At 42.4% G+C, this 23,671-nt stretch overlaps 2 protein-coding genes across 6 annotated transcripts; one reads left to right on the top strand and one right to left on the bottom strand.

The window, feature by feature from the left end:
- Nucleotides 1-2,442: 2,442 nt before the first annotated feature.
- Nucleotides 2,443-11,443, top strand: LOC137613669 (cilia- and flagella-associated protein 206-like). Its single transcript, XM_068343050.1, has 9 exons — nucleotides 2,443-2,583; nucleotides 3,185-3,352; nucleotides 4,550-4,758; nucleotides 4,871-4,990; nucleotides 5,646-5,844; nucleotides 5,944-6,084; nucleotides 10,324-10,499; nucleotides 10,800-10,943; nucleotides 11,030-11,443. Exons 1-9 carry the CDS (start codon nucleotides 2,541-2,543, stop codon nucleotides 11,249-11,251), a joined length of 1,422 nt encoding a protein of 473 aa, XP_068199151.1. The 5' UTR covers nucleotides 2,443-2,540; the 3' UTR covers nucleotides 11,252-11,443.
- Nucleotides 11,444-12,639: 1,196 nt separating this feature from the next.
- On the bottom strand, nucleotides 12,640-23,120 carry cfap206 (cilia and flagella associated protein 206). Of its 5 annotated transcripts, none has more exons than XM_068342993.1 (12): nucleotides 22,877-23,120; nucleotides 22,185-22,268; nucleotides 18,833-18,923; nucleotides 18,276-18,464; nucleotides 17,507-17,674; nucleotides 16,120-16,328; nucleotides 15,888-16,007; nucleotides 14,503-14,701; nucleotides 14,166-14,306; nucleotides 13,460-13,653; nucleotides 13,035-13,178; nucleotides 12,640-12,937 (listed from the first exon to the last, which is right to left on the bottom strand). In XM_068342993.1, exons 1-12 carry the CDS (start codon nucleotides 22,982-22,984, stop codon nucleotides 12,716-12,718), a joined length of 1,869 nt encoding a protein of 622 aa, XP_068199094.1. In that variant the 5' UTR covers nucleotides 22,985-23,120; the 3' UTR covers nucleotides 12,640-12,715. The 5 variants fall into 5 exon arrangements, with proteins under 5 accessions (XP_068199094.1, XP_068199095.1, XP_068199097.1 ...); XM_068342994.1 differs by having other exon boundaries at nucleotides 13,478-13,653; nucleotides 22,877-23,116; XM_068342996.1 differs by lacking the exons at nucleotides 22,185-22,268; nucleotides 22,877-23,120 and adding an exon at nucleotides 21,191-22,168.
- Between the last annotated feature and the right edge of the window lie 551 nt (nucleotides 23,121-23,671).

Below are 23,671 nucleotides of genomic sequence, written 5' to 3'. Positions count from 1 at the left end.
AAAGATGGTCGCTTGGTGGAGATGTCCAAAGGCTGTATCAATGAGTGAAAGGGGATATTTGTTCCGTATGGTAATGTCATTTAAGCCCCTATAATCAATACAGGGCTGGAGTGTCCCGTCCTTTTCCACAAAGAAGAATCCTGCCCCCATCGGTGACAATAAGGGACGAATGAGTCCAGCAGCAAGTGAGTCAGCAATGTAGGTCTCCATGGCCTCTCTCTCGGGTCTGGATAGATTATAGAGCTTACTCGTAAGCATGGGGCACCAGGGAGCAAGTCTATCGCACAATCATAAGGTCTGTGACGAGGGAGAGATGTGGCGCAGTCCTTGCTAAAAACTTCCTGGAGGTCATGGTACTCTGAGGGAACAGATCTACTGGTGAAGGCGGAGGAGGTGTGGACGTTATGGAAACAGGAATGGCAGAATGCAAACAATGTGAGTGGCAGAACAAACTCCAGTTGGTGATTGCAGAGGAAGACCAGTCTATGTGTGGGTTGTGGAGCATTTACCAGGGGAGATATAACATTAGTGGGGAACTGGGGGAAAGAAATAATATACAGGGAAATTACCTTGTGATGGTTCCCAGAGAGCAACAAGGACAAAGGGGCTGTACGATGAGTAACTTGAGCTAGAAGCCCCCCATCGAGAGCAAACACATCTTTGGGTTCACTAAGGGGCTCAGTGGGTAAATTTGGCACTAGTGACAAACTCACTGTCAATAAAACTCAGCTTTTAGGAGCCAGCCACACCCTGAGCTTCACGTAATAACAGACCTGCCGAGCATACCAAATGAACAGAACCATGACAGCACCACCAACACTGTTAACACCGGAGGTGGGGACCTGCTTCGGGAGTATGGGGTTTGGGGCACTTTGCTGAGGACTATCCGGTCCCTGTATGACTAAAGACTTCGGCAGGTCTGCCCTCTATCTACCAGTTCTGTTCATAATCTTTATGGAAGTCCGTTTTGGAGACGAAAGGATTTCAACTCTGCTTTTTGCAGATGATGTTGTCCTGTTGGCTTCATTAAACCTGGACCTCCAGCGTGTACTACGGAGGTTTCCTGTATACAAGCTGTTCAAATGACTTTCTGCAGAGGAAGAGGTATCTGGGGAAAGTGAAGTATGAACATCCTTTCTGAGATTTTTGCCTCCGCAATCCAGTTCCAAATAAGCGGTTGAAGATGATTGATGGAGATGAATTAATTCTTGTAGGGGAGTAAAATCAAGCATCACAACTATTTAGTATGTGGAATAAAAATCAGAGCGTTCTGATACAAGCTGGTATCCTAGCAACAACAGATGAAAGATGAAGATGAAAACAGACCTTTGATTATGATGGAACAACCACTTTTAAACAACTTTGGCTATAAAAGGGACCAGTTTGGTTCAGAGACCAGAAGTCACTCTGAGTGCTCGGGCACACAAAATCTACAAGGAAGAGGAGAAGCAAACGTGATTTACAAAGAGATGAATTACAAACAAATGAAGGAGCAGCTGAAACCAAAGAAGCAGATGGAGAAGACAATCTGTGGCCTGAAAATCCTGCTGGTTTATGGATGTCCAACTGATGGGCCACTAACCATTAAAGATATTGAAGAACTTCAAGAGGTCCAGTAGAAATCCTGAGGCCAACTCCACCTCACAGATAGATCAGATGGACTGTTGGTTTTATTCACTCCATTGACAGACATTTATCTTCATTTTCAGAGATCCAGTTGTGGTGTACAAATGCTTATTTCTTTATTGAACGTGTCAGTGGTCTGATTTAAACATCAGAAAATTTTTGATTCAGTGTTAGCTTGCAATTGCCTTGAAGCCACCCGTGGTTTATATCTATTTCTTTTATTCTATTTATTTATTTATTTCTATTTCTATCTATTTCTAACTCCAGCTCTTTCCTCTTCACAGCGGTGTCTACATGAACTCCGAGAAGAATGCAGCTTGACTCTGGACACCATCAAAATGCAGCTGTATTTTAATTTGAACTACACCTCCAGATGTGAGTGATGCTGACTGATTGCTTCTATAAGGATATACAGAAGCTGTAGATCAAAGTCATTCAGACTCATTACATCAGGGCTGGTGGCTTAAATAGTAAAGTGGCTCGTCCAATCATCTCGAGGTGGGAGGTTTAAATCCTTCTCTACATCCCAGTTATTCTCTGTTGTGTCCTTGTGCAAGACACTTCACCCACCTTACGTCACACAGGAGTATGAATGTCAGGTCGTCTTTATAAATGAGAAGTGGTTCTCAGCTGGTTGATCTTGTCCAGCTGTATTTCTTTTAGAAGTGATTTTTTCCTGTATATAGTTCACTTTTCACATTTACCTGTAACACGTCTGTGAGGTTTCAATGTGAAAACCACAACTAAGCCCTCTGTGTGTTCATGCAGCGGAGTTTCTTGACAGAATCCAGCAAGAGACAGAGAGGAAGCTGAGTCCATTGAGAACAGAGATCACAGACACCTGGGGGAAAACATCCAAAGAACTGAATGATTTGTACCGAAAAATCATCACCTACATCCTGCTGAGCTCCGGCATGGGCTCACCTACAGATGTAAAGGCTGAGGGAGAGGCTGCAGGTTTACCTTCATTTCTTTTTCAAATGTTTGGAGATCCAGATTCAGTGCAGTGACAACATTAAACTTACTGGGGACCAGATTTAAAGTAGTGCTTACATTAGTTTGTAGTTTAAGTAAAGATAACTGTTTTGTGTTATGAGTTTGTCAGGGATATAAACTATACATTAATCTCACAAATTGGATAAAAATGCTAAATCTGTTTAAATATCCTACCTGGGCTAAATTCAGGAATTTCTTTGAGCCACTTACTCTGCTCTCAAACAGTATGAAGCTGAAGTCAAAGATTTTAGACACACATTGTTTTAAGAACAATGTTAAAGACACATTGGCTGTGGCCTGGGGAATGTTTTCTACTCATCTTCAGTGTTTAAACCACTGAACTGTCAGGAACTGAAGACACACAGATGCTCAGTGCAGGAACTGTGTTGTGAAGTCAGGACGGTGACTTGAGATTCACAAAGGGTTAATAAACCTGGGTGTGACATTTTTCATCTTTGACTGTGACTTGCACACTAAAGGTGGTGTTTGTGGTGTTTGTTGTGTTGACATGATGTTGCTGATGATGATGATGAGTGAACTTCATCCTAATCTCGTGTCCTAGCCGCCCTGCGGAGCATCTTCCCCCTGACTGGACTGGTGGGCTTCATGGTGCTCCTGAACAGGGACAAGGAGCTGCAGCTCCATGAACTGGACTCCATCGTTACAGGGATCAGACTCTTTAACAGCGCCAGGAGGAAGAGAGGAGAGGAGGTCAACCTCTGGAATTTAGGTGCAGCACCAACAGCTACAGACACATTTAGACCACCAGGAGCATAGTGGGCTACCCCTGTCCGTTTGTAGTTTTGCATTCTCACTAATGCATATGATATAGGCGTGCATCACAACGGTTTTCTTCAATCTGTTCAAAATGGACATTTTTAGACAGTTTTGAATTTTTGTATTGAAACATTCAAAATGCCATCTTCATTGTACTTTTATTCTGCCATCCTAATACCTCCAGAGCGATTCACACGATCACAAACTGAATTTTTTTCCATTAGCCGAGTATTTGTGTCCTTGGACACAAATGTTACTGTTAATATGTTAAAAAAATAGTTTTAATTTCTGATTCCAACACAAATATTTCCACCTTTCAAAACAAGAATATAATATATACGAAGTATTACAGCCTCAACAATTCCACCTGCTGAGTAGAGAGAAGATGCAGGTTAGCATTATTCATCGTAGCGCTCACTGACTGTCGTTCGTTAAGTGACTCCTGGAACGTCACATTCACGTTTTCAGAACAAATTGCTGCTTTGATTTCTAATTTTTTTCAATTGCAATAATGAATTACAAGCTGGCAATATTTTCAGTGTGATATCATAAATTTGTCATTGAAGCACAGAAAACACAGGAGCCTCCGCCTGGCCCAGGTGGGTCCAGATGATCCATGGATGAAACACAGACTGTCATGGACAGATGTTCAGAGAATGGGCCTTTGGTCACAGCCCCATCTAAAGCTTGAACGTGTCCATCAGAAATTCAAATACACTAAGTTATTATTACACCAATGCTAAGAAATCCAGACCTTATCATTTAGTAACTTATTATTTTATAAGATCAACATGTTTTTAATGTACACCACATCAAAACACCTGACAACAGCTCAATGATATCACACGTCATGTTGGATTAGGGGTTAATTAAACTAAAACATCTATGGGCCTGATGATTTTTAACTGGTGGTGTCACCTTATTTTAAATCTTCAAACACATCATTATACAAGGTAACATTTTCACATTTGTAACGAATAAATTCACCTATTGTGGGATCAATAAAAGTTCATCTTATCATTTTATCTCACCTCACCTCACCTTCATCACCTCAGCTCACCTCATGTCAACATCTCATCTCTCATCTATCTTATCTATCTCAATGATGGATGCATTGTGGAAATGAAGCACCTCTACCTTCTCTCCCCAGTTCCTGGTCATGAAGATCTTCCACTCATCAGTAAAGAAATTGAAAGTGAACTGACTGCATCCCAGTGTTTGGTGTGGAGGTACACAGCTCTGCTGGAGAGGCTAACAGTTGGTGACAGTTTGCCTGGAGAGTGTGACGTATCCATCGTCCTGCTCAAACTGGCCCTTTACAATGTCAGACAACATGAAGCTTTCCTCAAGAGGCTGCTGGTGAGCTAACAGTAGCTAGACAGTGGAAAATATGAGATAAGTAAAAGACAGGAGATGAAGTCATGTTATATTGGGCCAGTTGTAATATTTTCTATGTTTTGTTGACCACAAGGTGGAGGCACATTTGTGTTGCAAACACATTGAAACCCTGCAGACTCAGTTCTTGCCACACATGAACTTCCTCAAAGGAGCAATGAAGTCAAAGTCAGCTGTGTACACTGAAGAAGTTTTCGTAAGTTCCATCGTCACTGCTGTTAACAGGAATATAAATATGTTAGCGTGGTTGGAAATACGCACACATTCTTGTTGAAATGGATTTCACGCTCGTGTCTTTGTGTCAGTAAGGAGCAGGAATCAGACTGGGATCAGCCAAACTAAGCATATAGACTAGAAACAGGGGGAAACAGTTATGGTTATGATTTTGAGTCCTGTACATGCTGGATTTGTTTCTTTGTTAATCACAGAACTGTCTTAACTTGTTATCCTGAGAGACATTTGTGTCTGTACAGAAAAAGCTGTGCTATAGATATCCAGATATGCTGCACAGGCATCCTGGACACATGGATGACATTGTTCCAGTATTAACACTTTGAGTCCACACACATTTGTGGTTTTCTTCTTTCTAGTGCAGAACAGAAAACAATTGAGAGGTGCTGCTTTAAGCAGAGGCTCCATCTTGCCTCTTGGTGGCGCTGTGGTACATTTAGTGGGAATGGAGAGGACAGAGACAGGATGAACTCCATTTAACACACAACCTGAAAAAGTACTAGCGATGTTTGCTGAGCTCCTACTTCAGAGGAATAACAGCAGGTTTTCGACCACCATTGTACCGTTGCTATGTAGGTGGTACACACAAATGAAAAATGTTCTAATTATTTCAATTACAGATCTGGTTCAAGGTCCTGTCAAAGTTGTGGTCTGGGCTTCACAGTGAGGCTGAAAGGTTGGACAGTCTCAACAACATAAGACTCAACCTGCAGTCCTTCATTGCCTATCAAGACAAAGTTTTCTCTGAAGCTCATTTGGATGGTCTGCTGGAGGCTTCAGAGGTGAAGACAGATGAACAAAGAATGGCTCAGTCCTCAGGTAGGATTCATGTCACCAAAAGAAATGGGAAGTCAGTGTCGAACTGAACATATTGTCCCAGTTGGTTAGAAAATGGTTGTTCTTGTTTATCCCTTTCAGATGAGCGTATTGTTCCAGCTGAGATGAAACCACAGGAATGGCTTCTGCCTGAAACCATGGCTCTTTTTAATGAGATGCAGTTGCAATTCAATGGAGCCTGTGGCTATACACTTGTGAAAAGAGGTGGTCTGCTACTTCCAGGTACTCTCTCATGATGCACAGGATTAGGATATTACTTCTTCTTCTTTTCCTTTCGGCTTTTCCCTTCAGGGGTCGCCACAGTAATTCAGTTTCCTCCATCTAACCCTGTCTTCTGCATCCTCTTCTCTCACACCAACTACCTTTATGTCCTCTTTCACTACGTCAATAAACCTCCTCTTGGTCTTCCTCTAGGCCTCCTGCCTGGCAGTTCAAAACTCTGCATCCTTCTAACAATATATTCACTATCTCTCCTCTGGACATGTCCAAACCATCTCAGTCTGGCCTCTCTGACTTTATCCCCAAAACCTCTAACATGTGCTGTCCCTCTGATGTACTCATTCCTGATCGTATCCTTCCTGGTCACTCCCAGAGAAAACCTCAGCATCTTCATCTCTGCTACTTCCAGCTCTGTCTCCTGTCTTTTCCTCAGTGACACTGTCTCTAGACCAAACAACATCGCTGGTCTCAACACAGTTTTGTACACCTTTCCTTTCATTTTAGCTGAAACTCTTCTATCACACATCACACCTGACACTTTCCTCCACCCGTTCCATCCTGCCTGGACACGCTTCTTCACCTCTTTTCCACACTCTCCATTGCTCTGGACTGTTGATCCTAAGTACTTAAAATCCTCCACCTTCTTGATCTCTTCTCCCTGTAACCTCACTCTTCCACTTGGGTCCCTCTCATTCACACACATGTACTCTGTCTTACTGCGGCTAACCTTCATTCCTCTCCTTTCCAGGAAAAACCTCCACCTCTCTAGTTTCTCCTCCACCTGTTCCCTGCTCTTGCTGCAGATCACAATGTCATCTGCAAACTGTCTAACCTCGTCTTTCAGCCTGTCCATCACCATAGCAAATAAGAAAGGGCTCAGAGCTGATCCCAGATGCAGTCCCACCTCCACCTTGAACTCCTCTGTCACACCAACAGCACACCTCACCACTGTCTTACAGTCCTCATATATGTCCTGCACTGCTCTAACATACTTCTCTGCCACTCCAGACTTCTTCATACAATACCACAGTTCCTCTCTGGGCACTCTGTCATCAGCTTTCTCCAGATCTACAAAAACACAATGCAGCTCCCTCTGGCCATCTCTGTACTTCTCTATCAACATCCTCAAAGCAAATATTGCATCTGTAGTACTCTTTTTGGCATGAAACCATACTGCTGCTCACAAATGCTCACTTCTGCCCTTAGTCTAGCTTCCATTACTCTTTGCCATAACTTCATTGTATGGCTCATCAGCTTTATTACTCTGTAGTTGCCACAACTCTGCACATCTCCCTTGTTCTAAAAATGGGTACCAGCACACTTCTCCATTCCTCAGGCATCTTCTCACTATCTAAGATCTTGTTGAACTACCCAGTCAGAAACTCTACAGCCACCTCTCTTAGGCACTTCCAAACCTCTACAGGTATATCATCAGGACCGACTGCCTTTCCACTCTTCATCCTCTTCAATGCACTCCTCACTTCATCCTGACTAGTCTTTGCTACTTCCTGGTCCACAATATTCACCTTTTCTAGTCTTTGTTCTCTCTCATTTTCCACGTTCATCAACTCTTCAAAGTACTCTTTCCATCTTCCCATCACACTACTGGCACCTGTCAATAGACTTCCATCCCTATCCTTAATCACCCTAACCTGCTGCACGTCCTTCCCATCTCTGTCTCTCTGTCTTGCCAGCCTGTATAGATCAGTCTCTCCATCCTTACTGTCCAACCTAGCATACAAGTCATCATAAGCCCCTTGTTTGGCTTTTGCTACCTCTACCTTCACAGTACGCTGCACAGTACACTACCCTGTACTCCTATCTACTCTCCTCAGTCCTCAAGTGTCCCACTTCTTCTTAGCTAACCTCTTTCTCTGTATACACTCCTGTACCTCCTCATTCCACCATCAATGTCCTTATCTACTTTCCTTCCAGATGACACACCAAGTACTCTCCTACCTGTCTCCTGATCACATTAGCTGTAGTTTTCCAGTCATCTGGAAGCACCTCCTGACCACCTGTCTGAACTCCTTCCTAAAAGTCACGCAACACTCTTCCCTTTCCAGCTTCCATTATTTTGTCCTCCTCTCCGTCTTTGTCCTCTTCATCTTCTTCACCACTAGAGTCATCCTACACACCACCATCCTATGCTGTTTGGCTACACTATCGCCTGCCACTACTTTACAGTCACTGATCTCCTTTTAGATTACACCGTCTACACAACATGTAGTCTACCTGTGTGCTCCTACCACCACTCTTATAGGTCACCCTATGTTCCTGCCTCTTCTGTGGCTCAGTGGTAGAGCGGGTCGTCCAAATGATTCAAGATCGGCTGTTTGATTCCTGCTCCCACCGAGTGATTTGTCGTTGTGTCCTTGGGCAAGACACTTTACCCTCCTTGCCTCCAGTGGGACACTCACTGGTGTGTGAATGTGTGCGATTGTTCCGGTGGTGGTCGGAGATTGGCTGCAGATTGGCAGCCACGCCTCCGTCAGTCTGCCAAAGGGAAGCTGTGGCTACATACGTAGTTTATCATCACCAAGTATGAATGAGGAGTGAATATATAATGGATCCAATGTAAAAGTGAGTTTGAGTGTGTCCAGAAAAGCGCTATATAAATGTAATCCATTATTATTATTATTATTATTATTATTATTATTATTATTATTATTATTATTATTATTATTATCATAGCCATTTCCATCCTTTTTGCAAAGTCAACTACCATCTGTCCTTCTACGTTCCTCTCCTGGATACCAAACCTGCCCATCACCTCCTCATCACCTCTGTTTCCTACACCAACATGTCCATTGAAGTCTGCACCAATGACAACTCTTTCACTTCTAGGCATGCTCTGGAATTTCTCCTTCTCCTCCTGCTCACATCCTACCTGTGGAGCATACCCACTAACAATACCTTTGATTTCTAGCTTCAGACTCATCACTCTATCTGACACTCTTTACCTCCAGGACATTCCTAACAAACTCCTCCTTCAAGATAACTCCTACTCCATTTCTCATCCTATCTACACCATGATAGAACAACTTGAACCCTTCTCTTAAACTTCTAGCCTTGCTAACTTTCCACCTGGTCTCCTGGACACACAGTATGTCTACCAACTCTCTACCTTTTCCTGTCATAGTTCCAACATTCAACGTCCCTACTCTCAGTCCTATACTCCTGGCGTTCCTCTTCTCTCTCTTCTTACGGGCACACTTTCCTCCTCTCCTTCTTCGACCAGGATTAGGATATTACTAAACTGTGAAATTCAGGCATATGGGCCACTGTCAACATGATGGGAAAAAAATAATAGTGTCTTCTGATCAAATGTAAAGTTCCTCCGATAAATCGGAAATTCTGGCCATACATGATATGATACATGCATGATCCATGATACATAATACATACTGTATGTACTTTTCAAGTTGCAGGAGTTTCCCTGGTGTTTTTCATTTATTATACACGATTTATTATATTTAATTGATAATATTACATAGATCAAGCAACTGCACCTAGGGCAGCACAGTGGCACATGGGTTAGTGCTGTCGCCTCACAGCAAGTAGAGCCCAGTTTCATGTCAACCTGGGGAGTTTCTGAGTGGAGTTTGTATGTTCTCCCCATGTCTACATAGGTTCTCCCCGGGTTGTCTGGCATCCTCTCACCTCCAAAAGCATTCAGCTGACATGAATTGTCACTATAAATTTTCTGTAGGTGTATGAGCATGAGTGCATGTTTGTCTCTGTGGCCATGCAATAAACAGATGACTTATCCAGGGTGTACCCGACCAGCACCCATAGTCAGCTGGGATAGGGTCCAGCAGAGCCTGTGTCCCATAAGCGACTTAAGATGAGACAATTTTTAAAAATTTCCCAAACCCTCCCTTAACAATCTTTAGTTGAGAGGCGGTGGAGCATCATGTTTATGAGTCAACATCACTTATCAAAATAGCAGCTAGTCAGCACTTTTTTGTCTTTGAAAGAGGGAGTAGCAGTCTGAGAGCATCACCTTAAGGTCAACGTATAGTGGATGTCATGTTCCATGTACCTGAAGCAGCAGTGCCCCTGAGAGTAATCTCATACTCGACTAATAATCATTTTGAGTAGGACCGCACAAAGTTTAAATAAAAGCTGAACCAGTCATATTTCCATATCAACATATCAATAACCATTTGAATGATGTGCATTCTTATAGTATTCTGTTGGGCTTGAAGTTAACTGTAAGGTGTGACACTTGTTTTGCAGGTAATCCTCACATAGGAGTCCTGAAACACAAGGACAAGTTCTACGTCTTCAGCTCCAAAGACGCTGCCATGAAATTTGCCAAAAGTCCAGATGACTTCATTGCGGAGGTTGAAGAGAAAGCCAAGCTCTCTCCTGAACTCATTCAGCTCCTCAATCTCAGCCAGCAGCTTCCCTGGGTCAGTCCTTACTCTGAGGTCAGGCCTGTATTCCATTGCTTCAGTTCTGGAGGCATATGTACCACATCCATTCCACATTTTGGATGCATTCAGTATAAATGTGTGTTCCTAGTACAGCTGTTAAAGCCACCGCAATTATGGTTTGATAATGTATTCTAATATTTCCAAAGTCTTTCTGATTGGCAGCACTGAGACAAGCTGAGTGCGTCACATTCTGCTGACAGTTCAGACTAGTAACTTTTTCCAAACACTCTTTTGGGAGTTTTGTCCAAACTTCACTGTTCCCTTGTGGCTTTCCAGATGCAACCAGAAGAGAGTGTACTGATGAAGCCCACTATCACGCGTGAGAGCTGTACACAGACCAACATCCAGCTATTGGAGACAAACGTTGTCAAGTCATTTACATGGAATGAGTGGGAACTGCGAAGAAAAGCTATTAAACCGGTGAGCTACATTTCACTAGTAGAATGGATCATCCACCATACCAAAAAACAACTGTCAACATTTTGTTTTGCATTTCAAAATTCTAGGCCAATATCAGGGTCAAAATGACACGTTCCACACAGACTGATCTGAGTTATATGAGACGAGAAAACGACACTCAGACCTGGCTGCCCAAAGATGCTGCCTGTCAAACCAAGAGAGACGGCGAGACCACCATGCCCAAACCTCTGGTCTATGTGTCGGGTCTGAGGGGACGAAGAGACGGACCTGTGGTGAAAACAGTCCTGACCAGATCTATTGATGAATAATCAACATGTCCAAAATGCCTTGGGCTAAAAAGCTGAAGAGCTCCTCCCTCGGTGAGGACAAATGGAGCTGCTCAGAACTGGCTTATGAGAAAGTTAGAATGCAATCCGAGTTTTCCTCACTAGCCCCAGGGATTTGGTGGAAAGGGAAATTCACATTATGGAAGTGCAGATGAAAAACTGTTGATTGTCAAGTGTCAATGCAAAATAAAAATTTGTTGGTTTTTGTTTCTTCACCAGGATCTGTCTGCCTGGTTTAATTACTTCTGTGTCTGACCCTGCCTGATTCCTGGACCTTGTCTTTTCGCGTGTCTTTTCTCTGATTCGTCTGCCTTTTGGATTTATTTATTCAGTACCTGAACCCTGCTTTTCAAATTTAACTTTGAGACTCTTGACCCGCGTGCTTGTATGTCTTGGGTTCCCCCTGCCAGTCTTGTTCAAGGTGTGACAAAACAATCAGACCAAAATGAACCCAGCCGACAATAACCCAGCCCAGATGGAACCACAAACAGCATGATCTAAATCCACGACCCTCAGCTTATCTTTCTGGCTGAGACACTGCAGGCTTCGGCTGACCGCCAGGAACGTAGCATGGAGACTCTCCGGGAACAACTGGCAAGGCTCTCAGCACCTCTTCAGAGTCCTCCGCTGTTCTCGACCAAGTGTCCAGAGGCCTACCGTGTCCGAAGCTCGGATTTTGTCCCCGGAAAGCTGTTCCGGTGCCCCAGGTACCTGTCGTCCTTTTCTGTTCCAGTGTTCATTCTCAAGCTGCAGCCCTCAGCCCGCCGGGTTACCCGCCAAACAGTTTCTCTTCTCATGTGCTTGTCGGGTAACCATAGAGACCCCCTCTTTCCACCTCATTCACGCTTCTCAGCAACCTGTGATATTAAGATACCTGTGGCTAAGGAGACAAAGCCCACACATAGACTGGGCATCTGAAACTATCCTTCAGTGGAGTGCACGCTGTCATGCAGTCTGTCTTAAGGTTGCCCTGTCTACTCCCAGTTGTTTTCGTCCAGCAGAGTTGCCAGAGATGACTGGAATACCAGAGTATGTGGATCTGAGGGAGGTGCTCAGTAAAGCGTGGGTTACTTCTCTGCCACTACACAGACCATATAACTGCCATAGACTTTCTCCTAGTCTACCGTACCTAGGGATAACCCTAAGTAGGGGTAATCCTAGTCTACCCCTACTTAGTAGACTACCCCTACCTAGTCTACCAGTCTACCCCTACCTTGTGGTAGACTGTTTTCATTATCAGTTTCAGAGATGAAAGCCATGGAGAAGTAGGCTGGAGGCAAGGACTTCATTACTGCTCGCCCCACCTGATATTTATGTTCAGTTGCCTCAGCTTGTTAACAGCTGTCACACAATCAAAGACTCCATTGAGTTTATGCACAGCTAAAATAATACCATGCTTATGCAATTTTATTAGTCACGTCAGCAAAGGCATTTTGGACATGATGGTTATTCATCAATAGATCTGGTCAGGACTGTTTTCACCACAGGTCCCTCTCTTCGTCCCCTCAGACCCGACACATAGACCAGAGGTTTGGGCATGGTGGTCTCGCCGTCTCTCTTGGTTTGACAGGCAGCATCTTTGGGCAGCCAGGTCTGAGTGTCGTTTTCTCTTCTCATATAACTCAGATCAGTCTGTGTTGAGTGTGTCATTTTGACCCTGATATTGGCCTAGAAAGAAATGCAAAAGAAAATGATCTGTATCTAATTCATGTAACAACTGTTCTGTACGGTGAATGATCCATTCTGCTCGTGAAATGTAGCTCACCAGTTTAATAGCTTTTCTTCGCAGTTCCCACTCGTTCCACTCATATGATTCGACAATGTTTGTCTCTATGGGGTGGATGTCAGTCTGCGTACAGCTCTCACACTTGGTGGTGGGCTTCATCAGTGCACTCTCTTCTGGTTGCATCTGAAAAGCCACAAAGCAACAGTGAAGTTTGGACAAAACTCCCAAAAGACTGTTTGGAAAAAGTTACGAGTCTGAACTGTCAGCAGAATGTGATGCAGTCAGCTTGTCTCAGAGCTGCCATCAGAAAGACTTTGGAGACATTAAAATACATTATCAAACCATACTTGCAGTGGCTTTAACAGCTGTACTAGGAACACACATTTATACTGAATGCATCCAAAATGTGGAATGGATGTGGTACATGTGCCTCCAGAACTGAAGCAATGGGATACAGGCCTGACCTCAGAGTAAAGACTGACCCAGCGTGGCTGCTGGTGGAGATTGAGGAGCTGAATGAGTTCTGGAGAGAGCTTGGCTTTCTCTTCAACCTCCGCAATGAAGTCATCTGGACTTTCGGCAAACTTCACGGCAGCGTCTTTGGAGCTGAAGACGTAGAACTTGTCCTTGTGTTTCAGGACTCCAATGTGAGGATTACCTGCAAAACAAGTGTCACACCTTACAGTTCACTTCAAACTCAATAGACTACAATAACAATGCATATCATTCAAATGGTTATTGATATATTGATATGGAAAAATGACTGGTTTAGCTTTTGTTTAAAGCTTGTGCAGTACAACTCTATTGATTGCCTCTATTGATGAGTCGAGTATGAAGTTACTCTCAGAGACACTGCTGCTTCAGGTATGTGGAAAATGACATCCACAACACGTATGTATGTATGTATGTATGTATGTATGTATGTATGTATGTATGTATGTATGTATGTATGTATGTATGTATGTATGCATGTATGTAATATGTATCATGGATCATGCATGTATCATATCATGTTTGCCAAGTATTTCCGATTTGCGGGAGGAACTTTACATTTGTTCAGAAGACACTATTTTTTTTTTTCATCATGGTGACAGTGACCCATATGCCTGAATTTCACAGGTTAGTAATATCCTAATCCTGCAACCATAGTTGTGCATCATGAGAGAGTACCTGGAAGTAGCAGACCGCCTCTTTTCACAAGCGTATAGCCACAGGCTCCATTGAATTGCAACTGCACCTCATTAAAAAGAGCCATGGTTTCAGGCAGAAGCCATTCCTGTGGTTTCATCTCAGCTGGAACAATACGCTCCTCTGAAAGGCAGAAACAAGAACAACCATTTTCTAACCAGCTGCGACAATATCAACCAATCAATCAATCAACTTTTATTTATATAGCGCTTAATCACATCTGAAGACATTTCGCTTTACAGATAGAAAGCCAACAATGACCTCCAATATGTTCAGTTAGACACTGAGTTCCCATTTCTTTTGGTGACATGAATCCTACCTGAGGACTGAGCCATTCTTTGTTCATCTGTCTTCACCTCTGAAGCCTCCAGCAGACCATCCAAATGAGCTTTAGAGAAAACTTTGTCTTGATAGGCAATGAAGGACTGCAGGTTAATTCTTATGTTGTTGAGAATGTCCAACCTTTCAGCCTCACTGTGAAGTCCAGACCACAACTTTGACAGGACTTTGAACCATGGCTGAAATTGAGATAATTTGAACATTGTTCACGCTGTCTTTGTGCTTCTGCTCGACAGGTGGGGAACAATTATGGAAGACAAGAAATCCAAAGGCCTGCAAATCCCGCCCCCATTTCAGCAACAACAGCATATTTTGGATTTCAAATTTCAAATTTTCAAATTTCAAATCTGTCCTATCTGCCACACTCTCTGTCTGTCTCTCTCTTTTCCTTGACCTGTCTCTATTCCCAGTATCTTTCCTTTCCCACCCAACCAATCAAGGGCCGTTGGGTGGGTCCTGCCCGGAGTTTCTTCCTCACTGAGGGAGTTTTTCCCGCCACAGTTGCTTACTGTGGAGGCTTCTGTTGGGTTTCAACAGAAGAACAGTTCTTTTCTGTCTTTTTTACTGCCTGTGGGTCTGAGAGGACTGTAATTTCATCTGTGCTGTATGTCCTGCATGTATGGTAAATTTGACAATAAAGTTGACTATAACTATGACTATTTGTGTGTACCGCCTACATTGCAACAGTACAATGGTGGTCGAAAATCTGCTGTTATTCCTCTGAAGTAGCTCAACGAACATTGCAAGTACTCTTTCAGGTTGTATGTTAAATGGAGTTCATCCCGTCTCTGTCCTCTCCATTCCCACTAAATGTCCTACAGCACCACCAAGAGGCTGCTTAAAGCAGCGCTTCTCAACTGTTTTCTGTTCTGCACTAGAAAGAAGAAAACTATATATGTGTGTGGACTCAAAGTGTTAATACTGGAACAATGTCATCCATGTGCCCAGGATGTCTGTGCAGCGCATCTGGATATCTATAGCACAGCTTTTTCTGTACAGACACAAATGTCTCTCAGGATAACAAGTTAACATAGTTCTGTGATTAAAAAAGAAACAAATCCAGTATGTACAGGACTCAAGCTCATAAACTAGGACATACTATTTCTGTTTGTGTGCGGAGCTAATGAATAAATCCTAATTACTCAATGTAATTTAGTTTTAGGGGTCAGTTTTACACATTTGGACAGATGCTGTTTCCACCTGTTTCTAATCTATGTGCTTAGTTTGGCTGATCCCAGTCTGATTCCTTCTAACTGAAACAAAAACACGAGCGTGAAATCCATTTCAACAAGAATGTGTTTGTATTTCCAACCACGCTAACATATTTATATTCCTGTTAACAGCAGCAGTGACGATGGAACTTACGAAAACTTCTTCAGTGTACACAGCTGACTTTGACTTCATTGCTCCTTTGAGGAAGTTCATGTGTGGCAAGAACTGAGTCTGCAGGGTTTCAATGTGTTTGCAACACAAATGTGCCTCCACCTTGTGGTCAACAAAACACAGAAAATATTACAACTGGAACAATATAACATGACTTCATCTCCTGTCTTTTACTTATCTCATATTTTCCACTGTCTAGCTACTGTTAGCTCACCAGCAGCCTCTTGAGGAAAGCTTCATGTTGTCTGACATTGTAGAGGGCTAGTTTGAGCAGGACGATGGATACGTCACACTCTCCAGGCAAACTGTCACCAACTGTTAGCCTCTCCAGCAGAGCTGTGTACCTCCACACCAAACACTGGGATGCAGTCAGTTCACTTTCAATTTCTTTACTGATGAGTGGAAGATCTTCATGACCAGGAACTGGGGAGAGAAGGTGGTGGTGCTTCATTTCCTAAATGCATACATCATTAAGATAGATGAGATAGATATGAGATGAGATGACATGAGGTGATTTAGGTGATGTGAGGTGAGATAAAATGATAAGTTAAACTCTATTGATCCAACGATAGGTAAATTAACTCATTGCAAATGTGAAAATGTGACATTGTATAATAATGTGTTTGAAGATTTAGAATAAGGTGACACCACCAGTTAAAAATCATCAGGCCCATGGATGTTTTAGTTTAATTAACCCCTAATCCAAAATGACGTGTGATATCACTGAGCTGTTTTCAGAAGGTGTTTTGATGTGGTGTACGTTAAAAACATGTTGACCTTATAAAATTATAAGTTACTAAATGATAAGGTCTGGATTTCTTAGTATTTGTGTAATAATGTGTAATAATGATGGACACGTTCAAGTTTTAGATGGGGCTGTGACCAAAGGCCCATTCTCTGATCATCTGTCCATGACAGTCTGTGTTTCATCCATGGATCATCTGGACCCACCTGGGCCAGGTGGAGGCTCCTGTGTTTTTCTGTGCTTCAATGACAAATTTATGATATCACACTGAAAATATTGCCAGCTTGTAATTCATTATTGCAAGTGAAAAAAATTAGAAATCAAAGCAGCAATTTGATCTGAAAATGTGAATGTGACTTTCCAGGAGTCACTTAACGAACGACAGTCAGTGAGCGCTACGATGAATAATGCTAACCTGCATCTTCTCTCTACTCAGCAGGTGGAATTGTTGAGGCTGTAATATTTCGTATATATTATATTCTTGTTTTGAAAGGTGGAAATATTTGTATTGGAATCACAGAAGAAATTAAAACTATTTTTTAACATATTAACAGTAACATTTGTGTCCAAGGACACAAATACTCGTCTAATGGAAAAAATTCAGTTTGTGATCGTGTGAATCGCTCTGGAGGTATTAGGATGGCAGAATAAAAGTACAATGAAGATGGCATTTTGAATGTTTCAATACAAAAGTTCAAAACTGTCTAAAAATGTCCATTTTGAATAGATTGAAGAAAACCGTTGAGATGCACACCTATATCATATGCATAAGTGAGATTGTGAAACTACAAATGGACAGGAGTAGCCCATTATGCTCCTGGTGGTCTAAATGTGTCGTTAGCTGTTGGTGCTGCACCTAAATGCCAGAGGTTGACCTCCTCTCCTCTCTTCCTCCTGGCGCTGTTAAAGAGTCTGATCCCTGTAACGATGGAGTCCAGTTCATGGAGCTGCAGCTCCTTGTCCCTGTTCAGGAGCACCATGAAGCCCACCAGTCCAGTCAGAGGGAAGATGCTCCGCAGGGCGGCTGGGACACGAGATTAGGATGAAGTTCACTCATCATCATCATCAGCAACATCATGTCAACACAACAAACACCACAAACACCACCTTTAGTGTCCAAGTCAAAGTCAAAGATGAAAAATGTCCCACCCAGGTTTATTAACCCTTTGTAAATCTCAAGTCACCGTCCTGACTTCACAACACAGTTCCTGCACTGAGCATCGGTGTGTCTTCAGTTCCTGACAGTTCAGTGGTTTAAACACTGAAGATGAGTAGAAAACATTCCCCAGGCCACAGCCAATGTGTCTTTAACATTGTTCTTAAAACAATGTGTGTCTAAAATCTTTGACTTCAGCTTCATATTGTTTGAGAGCAGAGTAAGTGGCTCAAAGAAATTCCTGAATTTACCCCAGGTAGAATATTTAAACAGATTTAGCATTTTTATCCAATTTGTGAGATTAATGTATAGTTTATATCCCTGACAAACTCATAACACAAAACAGTTATCTTTACTTAAACTACAAACTAATGGAAGCACTACTTTAAATCTGGTCCCCAGTAAGTTTAATGTTGTCACTGCACTGAATCTGGATCTCCAAACGTTTGAAAAAGAAATGAAGGTAAACCTGCAGCCTCTCCCTCAGCCTTTACATCTGTAGGTGAGCCCATGCCGGAGCTCAGCAGGATGTAGGTGATGATTTTTCGGTACAAATCATTCAGTTCTTTGGATGTTTTCCCCCAGGTGTCTGTGATCTCTGTTCTCAATGGACTCAGCTTCCTCTCTGTCTCCTGCTGGATTCTGTCAAGAAACTCCGCTGCATGAACACACAGAGTGCTTAGTTGTGGTTTTCACATTGAAACCTCACAGACGTGTTACAGGTAAATGTGAAAAGTGAACTATATACAGGAAAAAATCACTTCTAAAAGATATACTGCTGGACAAGATCAACCAGCTGAGAACCACTTCTCATTTATAAAGACGACCTGACATTCATACTCCTGTGTGAGGTAAGGTGGGTGAAGTGTCTTGCACAAGGACACAACAGAGAATGACTCCCACCTCGAGATGATTGGACGAGCCACTCTACCATTTAAGCCACCAGTCTCGATGTAATGAGTCTGAATGACTTTGATCTACAGCTTCTGTACATCCTTATAGAAGCAATCAGTCAGCATCACTCACGTCTAGAGGTGTAGTTCATATTAAAATACAGCTGCATTTTGATGGTGTCCAGAGTCAAGCTGCACTCCTCTCGGAGTTCATGTAGACACCGCTGTGAAGAGGAAAGAGCTGGAGTTAGAAATAGATAGAAATAGAAATTAATAGAATAAAAGAAATAGAAATAGATATAAACCATGTGTGGCTTCAAGGCTCAGGGTTCACACACTGCTGCCTCATGTACACAATAGGACAGGTCCTCTACAAATGCACACTAACACTGAATCAAACATTTACCCATAAACAGCATCACACCCTCGATCTCATTCTTACCCACGGTGTAGACTTGACGATTTTCCTGCAAAACGACTTTTTGTCAGATGACTCCCTAGTTCCTTTTGACTTTGCCCTCATTAACAATAACCCACAGAATAAAACCATCTTGACTAGATCAGTCACTGATTCAGTAATAACTAAATTTAAAGAAAAAATCCCCTCAGCCTTGGAGTCAGTATGCTGCCCTGACCCTTATTCCAGTACTAGCCAAAATATCGAATTTCTCACAGACAATGTGGCTAACATCCTAAAAACAGCTCTTGATGACAATAGCCCCGTTAAAAAGAAAAATTAAAAAACAGTAAACGTCAGCCCCGTGGTTTAACTCGTCAGTCCGCAACCTTAAACAACGCTCCCGCAGACTGGAGAGAATGTGGCGATCGACAAAAACTGACCTAGCCTATTCAACCTGGAAAGACAGCTTTCTGTCATATAAGAAGGCTGTCGGTAGAAGTAGAAAAACTTACTACTCTACTTTAATAGAGGAAAATAAAAACAACCCTCGGTTTCTTTTCACCACTGTAGCCAGGCTGACTGAGAAACACAACAGTATCGAGCCTACTTTAAATCTTGAATGTGATGACTTTCTTAGGTTTTTCCAAAGCAAAATTACAAATCTTAGAAATGAGATCCATTATGTGCTGTCAAACACAAATAAGATAGCAGAGGAATTGACTAATTCTGGCAATACCCTGGAGTTTGTTCAGCAAATGGAACTCCCCGATTTAAATTCCCTAATTTCCTCTGCTAAACCCACCACCTGTCTACTAAACAAAATTCCAAGTACGCTCCTCAAAGAGGTTTTACCATTGATAAATAAATCTCTGCTATCCATAATTAATCAATCCTTAAAAATAGGTTATGTACCTCAATCTTTCAAAGTGGCTATGATCAGGCCCCTCCTTAAAAACCACACCTAGATGATGGCATCCTCTCAAATTACAGGCCGATCTCTAACCTGCCATTCTTATCTAAGATCCTAAAGAACGTAGTGGCCAAACAACTAAATGACTACCTGTTAGAGAACACTCTGTTAGAGGATTTTCAGTCAAGTTTTAGAACAAACTACAGTACGGAGACTGTACTGCTAAAAGTCACAGATGACCTTTTAACAGTGTCAGATAAAGGTCTTCTGTCTGTTCTAGTCTTATTAGACCTGAGTGCAGCATTCGACACTGTTGACCATAATATTCTTTTAAGGAGATTGGAAGAGGAAGTTGGAATTAAAAACTCAGGACTAGACCAGTTTAGGTCATATCTATCCGACCGATTTCAGTTTGTCTATGTCAATAGACAAAGTGAGAGTCCCTTGATCTGAAGATCAAGGGACTTTCACCTGTGGAGTACCTCAAGGATCTGTTCTGGGGCCAATTCTGTTTAATCTGCATACAGGTATGTTACCTTTGGGAAGTATTACAAGGAAACATAACATTAATTGTCACTGTTATGCTGACGATACTCAATTATCTTTATCAATTAAAACAAATGAATCTCATCAGCTAATTAAATTGAAGCCTTCCTCGGGGATATTAAATCTTGGATGCTTCACAATTTCTTAATGTTGAACAGTAACAAAACTGAAGTCATTATTATTGGGCCGAAGCATCTTAGAGATGATTTCTCTAACATTGCAATTCACTTAGATAGCATTGCTCTATCCTCCACCAATGAAGTCAGGAACTTGGGAGGGATTTTTGATCAAGATCTGTCTTTTGATTCTCATATGAAGTCTGTATCCTGGACAGCCTTCTTTCACTTTAACCTTCTTTTACTATCCTTTAAAGACACAGAAAAAAAATCATTCATGTCTTTGTTACTTCTGGATTGGATTACTGCAATTCTTTTTTATCGGGCTGTTCTAGCTCCTCTATTAGGACTCTACAGTTAGTTCAGAATGCAGCTGCCCGCTTACTGACTGGAACTGGGAAGAGAGAGCCCCTCTCTCCTGTCCTAGCATCACTACATTGGCTCCCGATTAATTATAGAATACAATTCATACTCCTTATGATTACATATAAAGTTCTCCACTGTAAGGCTCCATCTTACATTGAAGATTTCATTGAAGTGTATCACCCACCCAGGGCCCTTCGATCCGAGGATGCAGGATTTCTGCTGACCCATCGGGTTGTTAAGAGTAGAGCAGGAGGCAGAAGCTTCAGCTATCTGGCCCCTTTATTCTGGAACGATCTCCCAGCCTCGGTCCGGGGGGCAAACTCCCTTAGCTTATATAAGAGTAGACTAAAAACTCTCCTCTTTGATAGAGCCTACAATTAGAAATAACACACGCCCCACTAGATATGCTGCTATAGGCTTAGGCTGCTGAGGGTATTTTTCTCCATCTCTCCCGTTAAAGGGAGATACTCTAGAGCTCCTGTCACTTCTCCTTCTCTTTCCTTCTCTTTCTATGCTCCTAGAAGTTATTACTACTGTCAAATCACACTCTTTGTCTGCACGATACTGCTGCTGTCTTTGTGCCTCTGTTCCACAGGTGAAGAACGCAGATGGAAGACAGGATATCCAAAGGCCTGGAAATTCCGCCCTCAATTCAGCGACAGCGCACTATGGACATTAAACTCAAACTGGCCTATCTGCAACTCCCTCCCTCTCTCTCCCTCTCTCCCTTTGTCTCTTTTACTTGACCTATCTCTTTCCCCAATGTATTTCTCTTTCCCAACCAACAGGTCAAGGCAGATGACTGCCCTCCAGAGCGTGGGTCCTGCTCGGAGTTTCTTCCTCAATGAGGGAGTTTTTCCCACCACCCTCGCTTATGCTTGCTCTGGAGGGCATTATTGGCTTTCTATCTGTAAAGCGCTTTGAAACGTCTTCAGATTAGATGAAGCGCTATATAAATAAAAGTTGATTGATTTATTTTCTCATGTTTAAATCAGACCACTGACATGTTCAATAAAGAAATAAGCATTTGTAAACCACAACTGCATCTCTGAAAATGAAGACAAATGCCTGTCAATGGAGTGAATTAAACCAACAATCCATTTGATCTATCTGTGAGGTGGAGTTGGCCTCAGGATTTCTACTGGACCTCTTGAAGTTCTTCAACATCTTTCATGGTTAGTGGTCCCTCAGCATGACATCCATTTCTGGGGTCCAGTAAAACAGATTTAACCTGCAATCAAATAAAATAAGTGTTATTTAAAATGCATTGATTCATTCCATAATTCATGAACACATGATTATACAGAAACAAAGATCAAGTTTACTTTCACTACAACTCTTAGCTTTGCTAGCATTGCTAACACCTAGCTAGCTGAAGCCAAAGCTAAAGCTAAAACTTAAGGTGAAGCTAAAGCTGAAACTGAAGTTTAAGCTAAAGCTACAATTGAAACTAAAGCTAAACCTGAAACTTATGCAACGCTAAAGCTGAAACTGAAGCTAAACTGAATCTAAAACTAAAGCTGAAGCTAAAGCTGAAACTGAAGCTTAAGCTAAAGCTGAAGCTAAATGTGAACTTGAAGCTAAAGCTGAAACCGAAGCTAAAGCTGAAGCTAAAGCTGAAACTGAGGCTTATGTTGAAGCTAAAGTTGAAGCTAAAGCTGAAACTGAGGCTTATGTTGAAGCTAAAGTTGAAGCTAAAGCTGAAACTGAGGCTTATGCTGAAACTCAAGCTTATGCTTAAGTTGAAACTGAAGCTAAAGCTGAAAGTGAAACTTATGCTGAAGCTAAAACTGAGGCTAAAGCTGGAGCTAAAGCTAGCCGTTTCTTCGGCTCACTGACCATACAGGCCACCGTAGCGTCTGGCAGCGCGTGACCTCTCGCCGCACACAGGCGCGTGACCTCCCCGTCCAGCTCCGTCATGAGGCTCTCTGGGGGGCTCCTGGACATCTCGACCCACACGACGACCCGTCCGTGGCTTCCTGATGTTTACCGGCTACGTCCAGACGGTTTGTTGACACCTGTTGCCATGGGAACCCCGCGCGTCTTGACGACCGGGTCTCACATTACGGTGGTGTCAGAGAACACGGGCTGTTCGTGCTGGGGCTCCTGATGGAGGTGGTGCTCTGACACCTCTTCAGTGGGGGCCCCTGGGTCTGGTACTTGATGTGAAATAAGTTTAGGAACCAGTGTGTGAATGGTTTAACACGAGATTAGACACAATATGTAAAAATACATTCATGTTTACATCCCGCTTCAAATTTCAACTTTTGTATATTTTTTGCACATATCCCAGGAACCAGATAAGATAGAAAGACGAAACAAAAGGAGTTACATTCAGGGAGGCAAGAGGATTAAAATTAGATCACAACTTTGACCTTGAAAAACTAAGTCAAGGTCAATTTTGTAACTTTTATACCTTTCAGGTACAAATCTCTGAAACCTGATTAGATATAATCACAAAACAAAAAGCAACATTTTCAGGAAGCCAGAGACACAAAAATGTGTAGATCAGGGTAAAATGTTGAATTCAGGAGTGTTGCGGGATGTTGCAGTCTCTGACTGCCTTGTTTGATGAGTTTTCATGAGTTGATTTTTTTAACACTGGATACAATTTGTTGACGGTGGAGCACAAAG

Source organism: Antennarius striatus, chromosome 19 (assembly GCF_040054535.1).
Source record: "Antennarius striatus isolate MH-2024 chromosome 19, ASM4005453v1, whole genome shotgun sequence".
Classification (NCBI taxonomy): domain Eukaryota; kingdom Metazoa; phylum Chordata; class Actinopteri; order Lophiiformes; family Antennariidae; genus Antennarius; species Antennarius striatus.
The sequence above is the reverse complement of the archived record's forward strand: the minus strand, read 5'-3'. Positions and strand labels throughout refer to the sequence as shown.

Coding starts and splice junctions, on each gene's coding strand:
- LOC137613669 (XM_068343050.1), top strand. CDS start 2,541: ATGGGCTCACCTACAGATGTAAAGGCTGAGGGAGAGGCTGCAG. Junction 10,500..10,799: donor TCAGCCAGCAGCTTCCCTGG/GTCAGTCCTTAC, acceptor GTGGCTTTCCAG/ATGCAACCAGAAGAGAGTGT. Junction 10,944..11,029: donor GAAGAAAAGCTATTAAACCG/GTGAGCTACATT, acceptor TCAAAATTCTAG/GCCAATATCAGGGTCAAAAT.
- cfap206 (XM_068342993.1), bottom strand. CDS start 22,984: ATGTCCAGGAGCCCCCCAGAGAGCCTCATGACGGAGCTGGACGGGGAG. Junction 14,307..14,502: donor AAGAATGGCTCAGTCCTCAG/GTAGGATTCATG, acceptor TCTGCCTTTCAG/AGGAGCGTATTGTTCCAGCT. Junction 13,654..14,165: donor AGGCGGTCTGCTACTTCCAG/GTACTCTCTCAT, acceptor CTTGTTTTGCAG/GTAATCCTCACATTGGAGTC.